Source organism: Porites lutea, chromosome 14 (genome assembly GCF_958299795.1).
Source record: "Porites lutea chromosome 14, jaPorLute2.1, whole genome shotgun sequence".
Classification (NCBI taxonomy): domain Eukaryota; kingdom Metazoa; phylum Cnidaria; class Anthozoa; order Scleractinia; family Poritidae; genus Porites; species Porites lutea.
The window spans coordinates 20453833-20470433 of NC_133214.1; the positions used below are offsets into that span (position 1 = coordinate 20453833).

Here is a 16601-nt window from a genome sequence, read left to right on the forward strand (position 1 = left end):
CTCACGGCAAAACTAAAAACCTCACGGCAAAAACAAAATACCTCACGACAAAACCAAAACCCTCATTGCAAAACTAAAGACCTCACGGTAAAACCAAATACTTCACAGCAAAATTCTTGGTTAGTAAAAAGTATAGCAAAATTTAGCCGTTAATTAATGGCTAAATTTTTCTTTTGTATAGATAGTTAATCAAAATCTAGCCGTTAATTAATGGCTAAATTTTTATTTACTAATAATACAAAGTGACTAAACGGCCAATTTTTTGTTATGTCTGTGACAAAAATTATTGCAAATTTAGCCAAAAACCAAATACCTCACGGCAGAAGCAAATACCCACGGCAAAACCAAAGCTATTTTGTTTTTGCTGTGAAGTATTTGGTTTTGCCGTGAGGTTTTTGTTTTTGCCGTGAGGTTTTTGGTTTTGGAGAGATGTTTTTGTTTTTGCCGTGAGGTTTTTGGTTTTGCCGTGACACGCGAACAGGTGAAAAATTATTTAAAGTTGTGTCTTCTAAAGCCCTATCAGGTGTCAGGCCAAACTATACCCTATTTCTGACCACAACCCAATTTTAGTCAAGGACTCTGGCCTGGTTGCCGTGGCTGGTTCAGGGACATTTGAGTTTAATTTTTCCTTGCCCTCCCCCCCACCCCCACCACCCTTACTTCCCCACCAGCTCTTGCCCTTGCCCTTGGAAAGGACATTCACTGCTGGCTCATAATGAGGCTGTTTTGTAGCGTGAAAGAAAAGGAAACGTGCCTGTTTTTCCTTGTTTAGATCGAATAGGTGCTTCCTTCTGTTAATTCCCTGCGAGCAGAAGTTACCTTAGTAGTAATGCTTCAGCAAAATTAACCCCGTTGGTGGATTCCCTTTGGATTCCCTCGCAAAAAGTGGATTTCCTTTACTAATATAAGTGTCTTCCTGCATACTAATCATGATTTCCTGCATACTAATGAGAGTCTTCCTGCATGCTAATTCGGTATAGGTTTACTAATGAGCGTCACTCTACTACAATAGGAACAATAGGCTTGCCTAGACTTGCCCGTGAAGTAACTTGAGCCCGGTTTTCGGACCGTCTATTATAAGAAAAATAGGAATAAGAGAAGCGATCACCTAGCAACGCGAGAAACGGCTTCCTATATCTTATTTAGCGCTAAAACTCGTCTATAAACAAACACATACAGAAAGTGGAGTTGAAAAGTCTTTACTTCAATAAAGTTTACGTCTTCTTATTTAGCGCTACAACTCGAATATATAAACAAAACATACACAAAGGGGAGCTGAAAATTCTCTATTTCAATTTTGTCTGACTATTACAGAACTGTTTTCTCCGTTCTATCTCGAGGAAATGAAAAACTATTGAAGTCTCAACGTTTCACGCGCCGTTAGTTAGGTAATTATGCGAGTTCACAAGCCCAAAGTTGAATACAAATTAGCTCTACAGGAAAAACCTCAAGGGAGCATCTTGACGTATTATTATAAAACAAATAACTTAACAAGGATCAATTGATTAAACACGCGACTAATAATTGCTAGCAATAAAATCAGACACGAGATGCCGTTTAAAACAAAAAGAGTCAAATACACAGCGATTTGAAAGAAACCTATTAAAATAGTCAAAGAAAGCAAACCATCCTTTTTTTTACACTGCGCACAATGTTTTACCTACCCCTCCCTTTTTAATTTTATTTCCCTCCTCAATTTTTTTCTTTTTCCCTTCTCTACAATATTATTATTTTCCGTCCTCAATGTTTTTATTCCCTCCTCCACAATTTTTTATTATTTTCCTTCCTCAATGTTTTTTATTCCCCTCCATCACAATTTTAATATTTTCCCTCAATTTCATTATTTCCCTCCTCAATGTTATTATTCCCTCCTCTACAATTTTACCATTTTAGTAAACCTATACCGAATTAGTATGCAGGAAGACCCTCATTAGTATGCAGGAAATCCAAATTAGTATGCAGGAAGACACTTATACATATTAATAAAGGGAATCCAAAGGGAATCCACCAACGGGGTTAATTTTGCTGAAGCATTACTACTTACCTTTTCCTCCTTGTTTTCTCTCCAGTCTCCCCGATCAGTAATGCACTGTGCCTGAGCATAAGACATGAGACTTTAATAAAGTGCATTATTATTATTATTATTATTATTATTATTATTATTATTATTATTTATCATCAGACGGGAAAAAATAACGTCACGAAAAAGGAAACTCTGCCAGTAAGGAAGATTGGTACCAGAGGGATCAATTAATTGACAGAGAGAAAGATTTGAATATAATGACATATTCGCTTAGCCTGAATTTCATCCGATTGCTTCGAGTCGTTTTCTCCTCTCAGCAGTTATTGAGGGAGTAATAACGACTCGAAGTAATCGGATGAACTTCAGGCTAATATTCGCATGCATTTTGAATTGGAGCAGCTACGACTGACCAACAACAGAGATTTTTGAACTAACTGAAACACTGAGAAGAGGAAGAGTTGAAGTACGACGCGTAGTGGAGTATTTTTGACGAACACTGTGTCGGACTCAGAGGCCATGAGGGCAAGAGGAATAATTGTTTTAGTAAAATCCAACTAGTTGGTCAAAATATCGAGACAAAACAACTTAAAGCAAGACTTTAATCCTTTTTTGCCGCCAAAAATCCGGCGCTTTTCGCTACTAGTGGGCTATAACATATAGCCTAGTAGTAGCTCAACCAATCAGAACGCAGCATTGATAATAGACCACTTGTTGAATTTTACTAAATATCAATAGTCGCTTTGAAACAGAAGCTCGAGGCAATTCGGAATTAATAGCCTATTTAATTTGTACATGATATATTCCCCCTGGCATGACGGGATTCCAAACAAAGGACAATTATAAACTGTGTAAGGTAGGGTTAGGGCGTTTTCTTTCCATGGGCCATAGCGCCATACGCATACTCTTGTCTTCCCTTTCCCGATTTTTTTTTTTTTAATTCATTTCAAACAAGAAACAAAAGAGAGAACTCAGTAATGACAATGAGTCGTAAGTTATTTTTCTTGCCTTTCTTCACCTCCTATTATAGCCTTGACCTCCAAATTGCAAACTTGTGATCAGTGAAAACTGTGGATAAGCCGAATATCGCCGGCCCATGCTGGCTCTGATAAATTGTCCTCGCGAAAGGAGCATGATATGCTACTCCTAGCAGTTCTCGTATATTTCTAAAATTATGCCAATAATTATGCTAGTTTATGTAAATTATGCTCATGCAAGTTACGCTTTTTCTTTTTACTTCTGTAACTACGTAACAAGTGCAAATTATGCAGCAGTGCTTTTTTTGGGGGGAAAATGGGTGAAACTTATGCTACTGTTGACGATTTATGCCAAACATTATGCTAGCACAATCCAGCCCAATCAAAGCCTAATCGCCTGTTGGTCCACGCTTCGAATAATTACACCTACATCCTGCACTGTAGGCATTGAATGTTGCATCCTCGTAGATCCAAGAGCAATTAATTGGGAGGTTCATTCATGGCTAAAATTGTCCCCGCACTCCACCCCCAGGCACTCGGAAAACCTCACTGGCACGCGTGGCAATCGCTTGATTTATGAATGAAAAGGTGGATCATTTCACGTTTCTGTGAAACTGCGCACCTATCCCTCCGCTAAACCAACATTAACACTTAGTTCTTACTTGAGGCAAAATGTTGGCTTAGGGGAGGGGTCGGTGGGCAGTTCAAGGTGCACGAGTAAAAAAAAAAAAAGACGCGCGAGAAGAAAGAAGGAAATGCAGGTTCCTCCCGCGTCCAACACACTATCGCAAGCCTTTATTCATCCTTTCCTTCAAATATCTTCTACGCTGGCCATCAGTCACACTAGGGAACAAAACACCTTACTGGCGCGCAACGCACGCATCCCCGACAAACGTGTACTTCCCTATATAGTAGGGTTTTTAGGATGCAACGACGCGGACGACAACGAGAACGTCAAAAAAGCAATTGGTTTAATTAGCAAAACAACAACTTTGCACGTGCATTACACTTTTTTGTACATTCCTTTCCCATTTTTGCACGACTACGACGTAAAAATGCCTAATTTCGCGTTTTATGGAGGACGAAGACAAGCAACGACGATTTATTTCTCTTTTTGAGCTTGAATTTGGTCCCTTGAAAATTCAACTTCGGGAGGGTTCGCCTACAATTGACAAAGTAAGTGGGTAGGAATAATTGCTATAAAGACTGAAAGAACGGAAATTCACTTTTTTAGCGACGTTATTGTCGCCGTCGCGTCGTTGGATCTTGAAGTCCCTCGTAGCAGTTAAAGGCCTGCGAGGGTGTCAAGTTAAAGAAACATTAAGAACTACTTGTAATTCAACTTTATTTAGCACCTCTCTGAGGTTGCAATTAATTTAACAAGGAGGGTTTATTTGAGACACGCCCATAACGCAGATTTGTAGAAAATTTTCGGTCGGAGCGCGTTTCACTCGATGAGCTACGAAAAACAACACGGCAAACTATTGGTAGCCTACTGTAAAAATGACTAATCAAAAGGGATTGTTACAAAACTATTTTTATTTACAGCAAATCAGTAAAAAGCAATTGAAACTAAAACCTAATTTAAATAGTAAAAAAAATTTTTCAAAATTGCTTAATTATACGGCACTAAAAAAATTAAACATACTTTAAAAATAAAGTTCTTTACCGTCTATAGCTCTTTGATATAGACACCTATGAAATACGGACACTCGGCTCTGTCCGTTTAGCCAAAAAATAAAAACTAAAAAAAAGAAATATGGGAAATTTCAACTATGCAACTCAGTTAACTCTCAAATCATAGCTTACATATCGTAAAATCAATGTCACGAGAGGTTGTCAGTAAAACGCGGGGTCGGGGTCGGAGTGGGGGTCTATCTTTTTTTAGGGTTACGTTTAGCTCTAGGGTTAGGGTTACGGTCAACCCTACTAGCATTCTTTAAAAAAAAGGATAGACCCCGACCCCAGCCCCAACCCCGCCCCGCGTTCTACTGGCACCCTTTACAGGACAAGAGAAACACGAAACAACCTAAATTTTCTCGCCGTATTTGAAAATTCTATCACAAATTTACCAAGACAAAAATTTAGTAGCTGTATATTGTTTGTTGGTATTGGGAATTGAAAGCTTTGTGGGCACAAGTCGATGCAAAAACATGATGAAGTAGGAAAACAAATTTGAAGAACGCTAACCGGTATTAATTTTTGCACTCTTCAATTTATTCTACCTTCTATTGAAAACTTGAACTAGAGTGGTATACCAGGGTCTCGTTCAGGTTCGGAATGGCTCATCTTTTTCATTTGAGGGGTAAGCGAGTTCGTCACCCTCGATAAAGTGATCTTCGTCATGTTCTTCTTTAAGGCGACTCATGGGTTTATTACGTGACATCCAATTCAAGTACCGATACTTGATCGTGCGATGTTTGTAGACAAAGAACAAAGCCACGCCCAATAAAAGTACAATCACCACTACTCCCACGCCAATCAAAATCTTGTTTACTTTGCTTGATACCTTCTCTTTAAATGCCAGAACAGTAGCCGTGACTGTAACCGTGACAAATTTAGTTGGCGTGACACACTCTTCTGTCGTAACATTAGCGCCAGGGTATTCATCAGGTGCCCAGCATGGGATAGAACGCAGTACCGTGACGTTCCGGGTTCCGTTTATGCATTCTCCCTTAATCCGCGTAATGTCTTGTTCTCGGCATTTCGGGCATGCGTACAAGGACTTCCAAACAAATTGAACGTCACAGCCCAGTTGAACTAAAGAGAAGTTGCTCTCTCCTCCGGGCTGACCCACTCCAGCTGTAACGTCACATCTGAGGTCAATAGTTGTTTTGTATCGGCCATTGTTTCCTTCAGACAGAATCAAAAAAGACATCATAGCTCAAGTCCTATGATAAATATTTTTGGCACACGTGTCGCTTAAGGTCCGTCTTCAGTTCCGTTCGGGTGAGGTGATAGGGTAGGAATCTTCAATCAAGGTATAGTGCAGCTTAAGCAACTACGACGGCGACCCACGGCACCGGAAACGCCACGTAAAACTTGAATTCCAAAGGGCTGTATCCAAGCTAAATAAAACGTGAAATATGGAATTGTGCGATATCGATAAAGACATGTGAAATGGCAAAAAAACGTGATGCACATGTAAAGTTGTTCTTTTACTAACCTAAATATATTGCTTTTGCCCTATTCGTTGCCGTCGCCGTCGCCGTCGCCGTTGCGTAAGTTTCCTATTCTTTGCGAGAGCACGTTAGTTAGATCCTCGTAGGTATTACTGGTCGCGCCGGTCACATTGACAACAGCACGTGTCGAAGTGTCCACTCTCTTTCCGCGCCTTTTACAAGTGTAATGGCCATTTTCCAGGTTACGACTGAAGCTACGTGCACAGGGCACCAGACAAAATTTCGACCGCACACTTGGTTCACATGGCACCGATCAAGATTTTCGTTCTGTTCACTCGAAACATTAGAGAGCTTTAGATTCTGAGACGAGGACAACTAAGAGTACGAGATTTTCTTAATACTGAGTAGTGCGCGCCCGTGAAATAGCGTCATTTTGGCGGGGAAATGTGGTAGTCGTCATTCTATAACGAGTTTAGGCGAGATTGTCGTAGTGGCGGGAACAAGTTATTAAACGTAAGAAGTTTTATCATTTTTCTATCGGGAGAGGGCTTAACCTCCTTCAGTATAAATAACCGTAGTGACGTTTTTGGTGAGAAAAAAGAAAATGAAGCTTTCCGGGGTGTCTTTTTAGAACACGAGCAAAAACTTTAAGTTAAATCTCGCACTGGTACTCGTCCTCAAGCTAAAGCTCTCTATTGAACAGCTTAGCGTCTACATTTTCATGCGGTTATTGTGGTTCCGTGTGAAAGCAACAACTAAACGCACGAATTTTCAACCGATCAAAAATTCGGAGAGTGTCGTCTGCACATAGCCTGGGACAAAGTCGGTGTTGTTTCGAACTGCATTATAGGATTGTAATGGAGGACGAATGCACTTGTAGCTAGCTTTTGTTATAAAGAGGCGAGGGGGACTTATATTTGGAGGGACTTATACATGGAGGGGCTGATTTTCGGAATTTAACGGTATGTTTACAGTAGTTGCACGGGTACCACGTTTTTTTTTTGTACATTTCTAAGCCGTCGTTGCACGACATGGAACATCCTAATTTCACGGCCCCCGCTTGATGGAGTACGTGAACACGAGACAACAATTTTCTTTTTCTATTTCTAAACTTAGATTCAGTCTTTTCGGATTCAACCCGAGAAAATTTCGCCAACATTTGACAAATCGAAAGAAATTGACAAGCAGCGATGAAGTTTAAAACAATGCGACTTCAAATTTTCTGTTTGTTGGGATCCAGAAATTTTGCTGCCATGGCACCATGACGTAACGACTTCTCTCCTCTATTGTGTTCAATTTTCAATCTGTTACTGTTCCTTACAACTTGTTAACAACTCGTTGGCTGCACTCACCTCCATAGGGACATTTGTCACCGTGAAGCAACTCCACAATCAAGCCAGAGCGGATATCCTGTTTTCGTTTGTAGCCAATCACGGACCCAATGCTTACGTCATAGTACCAAGACCTGCAAGCCATCACGCGAAGGGGAACTCTTTTACCGCTGATCCAGTCACGAGATGTGCACGAGCTATTGTCATGATCAACCGTGCAAAGGTTGAAATAATATTCTGAACTGTAAAAATATATATAGCCATAGCTTAACCTCCTAAAGAAAGAAAGCAATAACAAGAAAACGATGATAATTAGCAATAGTTTTCAAGTTTTGACGTGGACAAGTTAAGGAAAATCCGTCGACGCCTCTGAAAAGAGCACCCTAAAATTAGTAAAATTGCCAAGTTTGAAAGTGATTTGGTGAAAACTAATGAAGAAATAGCTCCCGAAACTCGCGAAATTGTAAAAAACAATTGGATTTTTGTAAAATTTGGATGATTATACGTTTCTGGGAAACTGCCCACCTACCCCTCCCCTATGCCAACATTTTGCCCTAAGTGAGAAGTAAGTGTTAATGTGGCTTAGGGGAGGGGTAGGTGGGCAGTTTTCCCAGGGTTAGGGTTAGGGTTAGGGTATAATAATCCAAATTTTACCGACGTCTGTATGGTGTGGTGAGGGGCGGGGGAGAGGGGTGGGGGCACAAACTTGCCCCCCACCATACAAACATCTGTAAATTTTCACAACCTAGCGGAGCTATTATATCTTCGCACGCTTTAGACGTATCACTTTGAAATTGGCAATATTATTAATTTCAAGGCAATCTTTCCAGTGGTATCGACGGATTTTCCTTAACTGGTGCATGTCAAAAGTTGAATAAACCGAGGGAGGGTCTATTATGAAGATCCAGGAGACTGTTCTCCACCAAGGCTGAAGGCCGAGGTGGCTTTACAACGGTTTCGCTACTTGACAACTTCGCTACGTTCGAGTTCGTTTGAGTCTCGTCCTTTGGGTGTGCCGAGGCCCACGTACATATTCGTCTCGCTGCCTATTGGCAAAGCCCGAGACTGCAAGAAATACATTAAAAGATTTTTTTTCTAAAGCGACTAAGGAATATTTTCAGTGGTTTATAGAAAGTAATATGTAGCGAATTTGTTGCGAACTAAGACGTAGAGAATTCGACAAGTAGGGAAACCGGTTGTTACCCTGAGGTGGATAACATGATTCCTCACATCATATGAATGCCGAATTCAATAATTGTTTTATTATTCATTCAAAAGATTTCTAAGATCTTAGCTTATATCCTCGAAGACTTTCTTCTAAGGTTTTGCCTATTCCTCGGTACGGTTTCAAGATACAAACATTTTTTTTTTTGCAGATACTCCTCAAAAAGTACATAACATCCATCGAACAATATGTTTTGCGTACTCTTGCATTTCTTTCGTTCAAACTTTTTTTTCCGAAATCTCTGGTTCGAAATTTAGCTATTTCGTCTTTGGATAGCCGTGAACGCAATTTCCTTAGTCCACTCGTGAATAAACGGCTAAGCGGCCGCACCTTGAAACGAGGTTGATCAATGATCTATTCCCCTTCAGCCTCGTTTCCAGGAAAATGTATCCATCGATCAACCTCGTTTCCATTCCAATATACCATCGATTGCTCTCATCTTCCAAAAGTTGGTCAACGCCGGTTGGTTGTGAAGAATCAGTTGAGGGCTTTGAGGCAATCACAAACAGCAGTAATGACTGCAGACACCTTCCTCCACAACTTTTCCGACCCCCTCTTGGTCGTAACAAATACAACCCTTAAATACTCTGGGTGAGAGGATGAGGGAAGGAAAGGAATTTACCTTCGAAACCATGGGTGTAGTCCTGGTAAATTGACTTTAATCATTGATCCGCCGGGACGGGAAAGCGCAGAGAGGTCATAATCTACACCAGGTGCGGGACTGAATGTACATCCATTTGTGCCACAGCCATCTTTGTTTGGTAGAACTTTTGTATTGCTTCCACAAGGAAGGCATTCTTCACTACCCTTCTAAACAAACAAACAAAACACTTCAGCTCAGGCATCAAGACACAAGAAATAACTCAACGTAAATCGATCTCCGAGAATAATTTCAAAATGAGGTTACTACATGGTGTATGACAGATGCGTTAAGGGGGGGGGGGGAGGGGGTCACGTTTTCATTTGATTACTGTCCAGCATTCATATGGCCAGGAATGACTGACTGGCTGGCTGGCTAGCTGACTGACTGACTACCTGACCATCATACAAGACTGCCTGACTGAGGGACCGATAACCTGAATGACTGACTGGCTAGCTGACTGACTGTCTAACTGACTGACTGCTTGGTTGGCTAATTAAATGACTAACCGACTGTCTCCCTTCCTGACAGACTGACTAGCTAACTCACTGACAAAGTTATGAATATATGAAAATCATGTATGACTCACTGACTGTTGGCTGATAAAGTGACTGACTGATTAACTGATTAACTGAATGACTGACCGGCTTACTCACAACTCATAACAAAGTGTTCATTGTTTAGAAGCTATAACCACAAAACGACAAAGTGTGTGTGACTGAACCATCACTGACTCTTGTAGCAAACGTGAAGCTGTATACCTGTGCGGCAAAAGTCTGTCCTTGACATGGAGTGCATTTATGAGAACCTGCTAAACTGCTAGTTCCATTTGGACAAATTTTACAGTCAGTGTTGTCCGCTGTGCTATGATATCCAGGTGGGCATGCAGTACAGTTGCGAGCCGCGCCAGACTTTGCACCAAGGATGCTTATGTTGGATACCTTCGCTTCAAATGCTGAAGAGAAAGTATCGTCTAGCTGGTAGAACGTCCATCTGTAACCAAAAGAAAGGCTATTAAACTTAAACATTTCGGTTTCAGTAGTATTAAAATCCAAAAATTATACTTTTTTCGCCAGAAAAGTTATTAGCATTCTCCCGATCGCAAATATTGATCCAACTTCCAACATTTGATAACATGTTTCCGCCACTACGGCAAAACTCGTAGTAGAGTGAGTATGGCTATCACGATTTGCCGCCAAAATGACGCTGGTTCACGCGTGCGCACTACTTAGTATTGAGAAAATCTCGTTCTCGAAATGTCCTCGTCTTAGAATAGAGGAGTTCACGCTCATAGCTGCATCATGGGTAATCAGGGCAAGATGGCGGGAAATGCAAGGATTTGTTTTGGAATTCATAGCCAGCTAATTCTTCCTGAATTCATACAATTGTTGCTTTCTCTTTGAAAAGTCGATAGTGTTCTTTGCACTCCAGATTTAGTGTATTGTTTCTTTGAACTCGTAAGCTACTCTTTTCAAAGAGAAAGCATCAAATATATGAATTCAGGAAGGATTAGCTGGCTTTGAATTCCAATACAAATCTTTGAATTTCCCGCCATCTTGCCCTGATTACCCATGATGCAACTATGAGCGTGAACTCGTCTGGAAAGGTCTCTAGTGTTACCTGAACTGATATCTTCCCTTCTCCAGTGGATAAACATGCGTGACATAATTACCATCTCGTCGCTTCTCATGTTGATAAATAAACTTCCCTTTAGGACGAGTACAGTTTACTTGATCCTTCAGAGAACCATTCTTCCACACTTGAAGTATGAGATTGCAGTTCTCTATTTTAGCCAAAGTCTCGCCTTTCACGGTTTTAGATGGCATTCCGGTCAAATTGCACATGACTGAGCAGCTGAAGACGAGCTTTGCTAAATCTGAATCCACCTCTACTTCAGGAGACCTCAATTCAGAGTGCACATTACCCACAACACGTTCTGTGCGAATGTGATCCCCAGCTGGAATCCAACCAGTCTAGAAAAAAGGTACTTCAGATTATTAAGTCCGTTTTTCAGGAACAGCTACGTAAGGTAATCCAGATTCCGGAATTTATCTGGAAAGTATTTGATTGTGAAATCCGGAATCCTGGGCTTTGGAATCCGGAATCCAGCTCAAGGAATCCAGAATCCCGCTGATGATTGGAATTCGGAATCCAGGTTCCATTGACATGGAAGCTAAAGTCCAATTTTCCACTGACAAGGCATCTGGAATCCAGCATCCAAGACTGCCATGGATAACCTTACATAGGAACCTAGACGGTAACCGGTCAAATCGCCCGAAAGTCACCTCTAAGTTAAATTGCTAGAAATTTTTAGTAAAGTAGCCCGAAATTTTTGTAAGGAGGGTACGTAATATATCTCGTTCCGTAAGATAATGAGACAAAACAAGCAGGCCAATTGTGTAATCAAATCTCGTTCTTCAAGCAATGATGCTATGGTGAGACGAAATAAGCGGGATGAATGTATATCATATCTCTTTTTTTTTTCAGCCTTGATGAAATGAAACAAGCAAATGAGTAATACATCTTGTTCTTGAAGATTTGATGAAACGAAACAAGGGCGATTAAGATGTTAGGATGTTGCTCAACATGATAAAATTTTATTCGACTTGACTGTAAACCGGAGAGACTGTTCTGTCTCCTGTTACCTAATGAGGCTGAGTCGCGGAATTCAGCCAAATTTAGCCATTATGAGCCTGTCACCAGATCAAGTGCACTTGGGTCTTTTAAAAACAAGTCTACTCAACAGTTTTTCAAAACTTATCTTTGTTGTTTAGAACTTTCAGTAGGGACCTTACGACCCGACAACGGCGACGACCACTAAAACGCCGCGGAAAAATAGACTTCGCATCCTTTGAAACTATTTCGCGATTATCCCAAGTCGCCCTATTACTTAAAAGAAGGGAATTTAGGCTGGAAGTGAAGGCATGGGACCGCGCACGAGTTCAGACAGAGATGGTAGAATTTATCGCCTTGCCGTTCCCCTTCTCAAGTAAACTTAAAATTTGACCATTTTTAGTTGTGCAGGCAAAGAAATTGACAAAAAAGCGTGATGCACGCGCAAAGTTGTTGTTTTACTTTTCTGAGGTTCCGATGCCGTCGCCGTCGTAGTTTTGTAAGGTCCCTAGTAAGAACGCTCAGGAGACATAACAGTTACCTATAACAGTCAAGTTCTTCCTCATTTTTCTGAGGAATAGTAGTTCGAGCAAAATAGGAGAATGCGTGAGAAATGGCCAGTCGCGAGGATGACACGTCGAGGGAGGACCTTCTTCGAGGGTGGCGATTTTCACGCGCGTTCGTGCATCTGCTCGCTCTACTATCCCTAAGGAACTACTTGTAGTCCATTAACCCTTTAAGCCCCAATATCCAAATATAAATTCTCCATACTGATCTCCATACATTTCCTTCAAGAATTAAAAGAGAGAGTTTGATAACAGATCAAAGCATTTGCTCTTTAGTGATCATTTTATTAACTCTCATAACTATTTCTCTTGGCAACATATGGATATTGTTAGGAGAAAATTGATGTTGGTCACAATTGAGGCTTAAAGGGTTAAGAGAGCACCTAGCTGTGTTTCTCGCCATCTTGAAAACAATCGTCAGAGTTTTTAAAGAACTTCTCAATATTTGACAAACCTCAATGGTACAGTCACCGGAACAAGAAGCAGAGAAGCCTTCTGGTAATGTGTCATTCCTCCACAAAAAGTAGTGCTTGCCTGGCAAGGCTACATGGCCAGCTTTGCATGTAGCACATTTCACACCAGTAGAAAAATTTCCCTTTGAACACGGTTTGCACTGAATTTGTCCATCCTTGCCTTGAAAAATCTCAAATCCAGGTTGACAACGACATTGCATTGTCTTCGATGAAGGAGTTATCGTAGAATTTTTTTGTCGGTTGCAAAGAATCCTTGGTCCTTTTCCATCTATCAAATAATTCACGAGATTTTATTAATAAAGATCATTCCTCACTTGATTTCATTTCCGCAGTTCACATATATTTATCTCATATACATCTGTCACCTTTCATCTCTTTTAACAGAACATATTAAACACAGTTGACTTGCTCCCAACACCAGTGGCTTCATAGCTTAGTTGGTCAGAGCACCGCACCGGTATCGCGAGGTCACGGGTTCAAATCCCATTGAAGTCTTGATTTTTTTTTTTTCAGGCTTCTCTTACACAATTGCATAAATTGTGCTCACAACTGCGAGGTTCAACTGATATCACCATCAATTCTAAATTAAATAAGCCCCCCATCTCCCATCAAATGGGCTTGAAATAAATAAGCCCTGGGGGGGGGGGGGGGTGCTTAATAGATCTAGGATTTACAGTGCGTTGACTCACCTTTTAAGTTAACGGTGACAAACTTTTCTTGTACTGTGGTTGTACAAACACCAGTATTGTTACAGGAACATGTAGTCAAGTTTCCAGGGGCGCTAATGACGTCATCCTTAGTGCATTTAGGTAATGGGATACACTTTGAGGCACCTATCATGGCAAAAGTATTTTCTGGACAAGGGTCGCATTTCGTCTGACCTGAAAACATGCACATATTCAAAAAATGAGCTCTTATCAGATACAAGTTCTTTCTTCAAAAAAATCAAACAAACAAAAATAGATCTAATAACAAGGCAAAATAATTGAGCACACTTGCCACAAAAACCGGCAACAGTTGTAAAAGTGGTTGATTGACAATTACCTACTATATATACTGAAGGAACTATGGAGCGTTTCAATCACATGGCCAACAGCTATGCAAGTTTTTTTAATATTGCAACAAAAGAAAGGGTATTTTAACATAATAATCAGATCTTTTTCAATTCCGATAGGTTGCCACAAATTCTGAGAAATTATGTTCGGTCTAGGAACTCACAATGCAGCAGATATACCAGATAAGACAAATTTCATTTGCTTTGATGCATTACTCATAGTTACAAATGTATATCAACTGTCATGAATTAGCAGTAAAAATAATAATATTGACCTCTGGAGCTCGAAGGAATTATAGATCAGTCTTAATCAGTCTCATCTACCTCTCATGATGATTGTGAATTGAAAGAATAGCTGAGAGGGGGGATTTCTGTACATCATTGTGACAAAGGTCTATTATGTGATAAATAATGCACAAACCTTCTTTCGCCTGAAACTGAAAATATGAACACGCAGTGCATTCTGAAGCACCTTCTTGATTACTAAAGTAACCTGGTGGACAAGGTTTGCATTTCACGTTTGGTTCATCTGTGCCAACCTAAAGAATACACAGTCTTTTTAATTACATAAATTAAACAAATACTTTTTAATGAAGGAGAAACGTAATGTAATATCCTTACTTTTATTTTTGAACCTTTGATAGTTGACACACTTGGGTGAAAATTAACAGAGGTGCGTGGAATTTGGCAAATCAATACTTATTACAGTCAACTCTCGCCTACCGATAATACGGACAGGACACTAACTCAAGGTCCATACAGTGTCCGCAATAAAGGGAGTTGACTGTTCGTAGTTAATTATCAGAAGTCACATTGCCAATATTAATCCAACACCAAAGTCTCTTATAATAGCCAAAAAGTTGCCATTATTTCTGTCTCCAATATTGCCATGGATTCTAAATTTCAACCATGACCGATTGGACTGGTTTTTTTTAATTTAAACGTTACTAACTGCAAGCACAACCAGGTCTGGAATAAATCTCCTAAAAATTTTCTTATCAAGAGTTTCATTTCCTCTTGTCAAATTTATCTGACAGTTTTCTAAAACATGGTGAAAGTTGGTTTGGATCTGTGTCTGCCCCTTAGTGATGATGATTATAACAGATCAAAATTTAACTCCGCTTAGTTCTATTAATTACCATTTCAAAATGTGTAACTTACCAAGGTTATAGAACGGAGAAAAGCCTTGTCTAAGAAGGAATATCCATAACTAAAACACCTCTCCTTACGAAAAACCCACTTCAGTGTATGGGAACCCTAGAATACAAGTATGAATTTTAGCATTTGAAGAGCTTGGCTACCTAAACAAATATCAAACTTACAGATGATGTTTGTCAAAATGAGGTTTGCTGTTCAGACAGGTCTATTTTGCTTAACAAGACAGTATATTTTAATTGATCTCCTTCACAAGCACATTTTCATAGACACATAAACCAAAACTAAGTCATGCTAATGCTAAGGACAAATGCTAATCCTGAGCATTCTGTGGAAGTGAGAGGGTGGCATTCAGTGGTTCTTGGGTATCCTGTGGTACTGAGGGTGGTATGTTTTGTTTTTTGGACACCATGTGGTACTGAGGGGTGGCATTAACAAGATTGCATGTTTTCTTGTTCGTCTAAAAATATTCAATACAATTTATTCCTTTTTTTCATTAACGCTCCTGTGAGTTATATGTTGCCCCATGCAATGTAGATTTCCTATGTTCAAATTTGTGAGCTTACAAGGGGATATTTTTTACTTTAATTACTTGACTATTTAACTTTGAAATACGTATTTTCTATACATTTTGACCAGTCACAAACAAACAATGACCAAGCTGGCCAAAATTTGTTGGGCTGGTCAACATGAATGGCCAATGTCAATTATTTTGAGCCCAGCCGTCACAACTCTGTTTTATGAAGCATAACGCTATCAGCAGGCAAAGTTTGATTCAAACTTACCTTCTTTAAATTATAAGTCTTTGTAACCCAGTGAAACTGGTTTCCTTGGTATTGTAGTACTTGCTGACCATCAATAAAGAAACCTAGACCATCGCATCCAAAGAATTCATGTCTGCAGTTTCGGCTGTCTACACGATAGTCAAAACTAACATTGTTGTTAGTCAGGACAAACTTCCTGGTCATCAGTAATACAGAAACCAGGCATCTTGACCCAGGATTGTCACCAGATTCAAGTGTGTAGTTATCAGCTATGTAAAGCAATAAAAAATGGAATTGCTTACAAACAAACAAACAAAGGCATAATAAAAGATAAAATAATAAAGGCATATAGTTATGTGTAAATAATAATAATTATTGGTGTTTATAAAGTACTTCCCTGAGAGATTTTTACAGTCAAAACCCATTAGTATGGACACTGAAGGGTCCATAGAAAGTGTCTGTATTAAGCAGATTTATGTTAAGCCCCAATATCCACATACGAATTCTCCAAACTGATCTCTATACATTTCCTTAAAGAATCAGTTGAGAGAATTTGATAAAAGATTAAAGCATTTCTTTTAGGTGATCAATTTATTAATTCTCATAACCTAATGTCTGGACAATCTATGGATATGGTCAGGAGAAAATTGATGTTGGTCAC

General features: G+C 39.8%; 1 protein-coding gene across 1 annotated transcript in view; it reads right to left on the reverse strand.

The window, feature by feature from the left end:
- Window positions 1-4941: 4941 nt before the first annotated feature.
- The window catches only part of LOC140924582 (endosome/lysosome-associated apoptosis and autophagy regulator family member 2-like), a 27212-nt gene continuing 15552 nt past the window's right edge, over window positions 4942-16601 (reverse strand). The window contains exons 3-12 of the mRNA XM_073374600.1: window positions 15962-16209; window positions 15183-15278; window positions 14443-14560; window positions 13657-13848; window positions 12949-13235; window positions 10936-11288; window positions 10077-10308; window positions 9298-9485; window positions 7472-7725; window positions 4942-5850 (exon numbers count right to left, since the gene is read on the reverse strand). Coding sequence (XP_073230701.1) covers window positions 5267-5850; window positions 7472-7725; window positions 9298-9485; window positions 10077-10308; window positions 10936-11288; window positions 12949-13235; window positions 13657-13848; window positions 14443-14560; window positions 15183-15278; window positions 15962-16209 — 2552 coding nt within the window. The 3' untranslated portion in view covers window positions 4942-5266. The remainder of the gene's footprint in view (window positions 5851-7471; window positions 7726-9297; window positions 9486-10076; window positions 10309-10935; window positions 11289-12948; window positions 13236-13656; window positions 13849-14442; window positions 14561-15182; window positions 15279-15961; window positions 16210-16601) is intronic.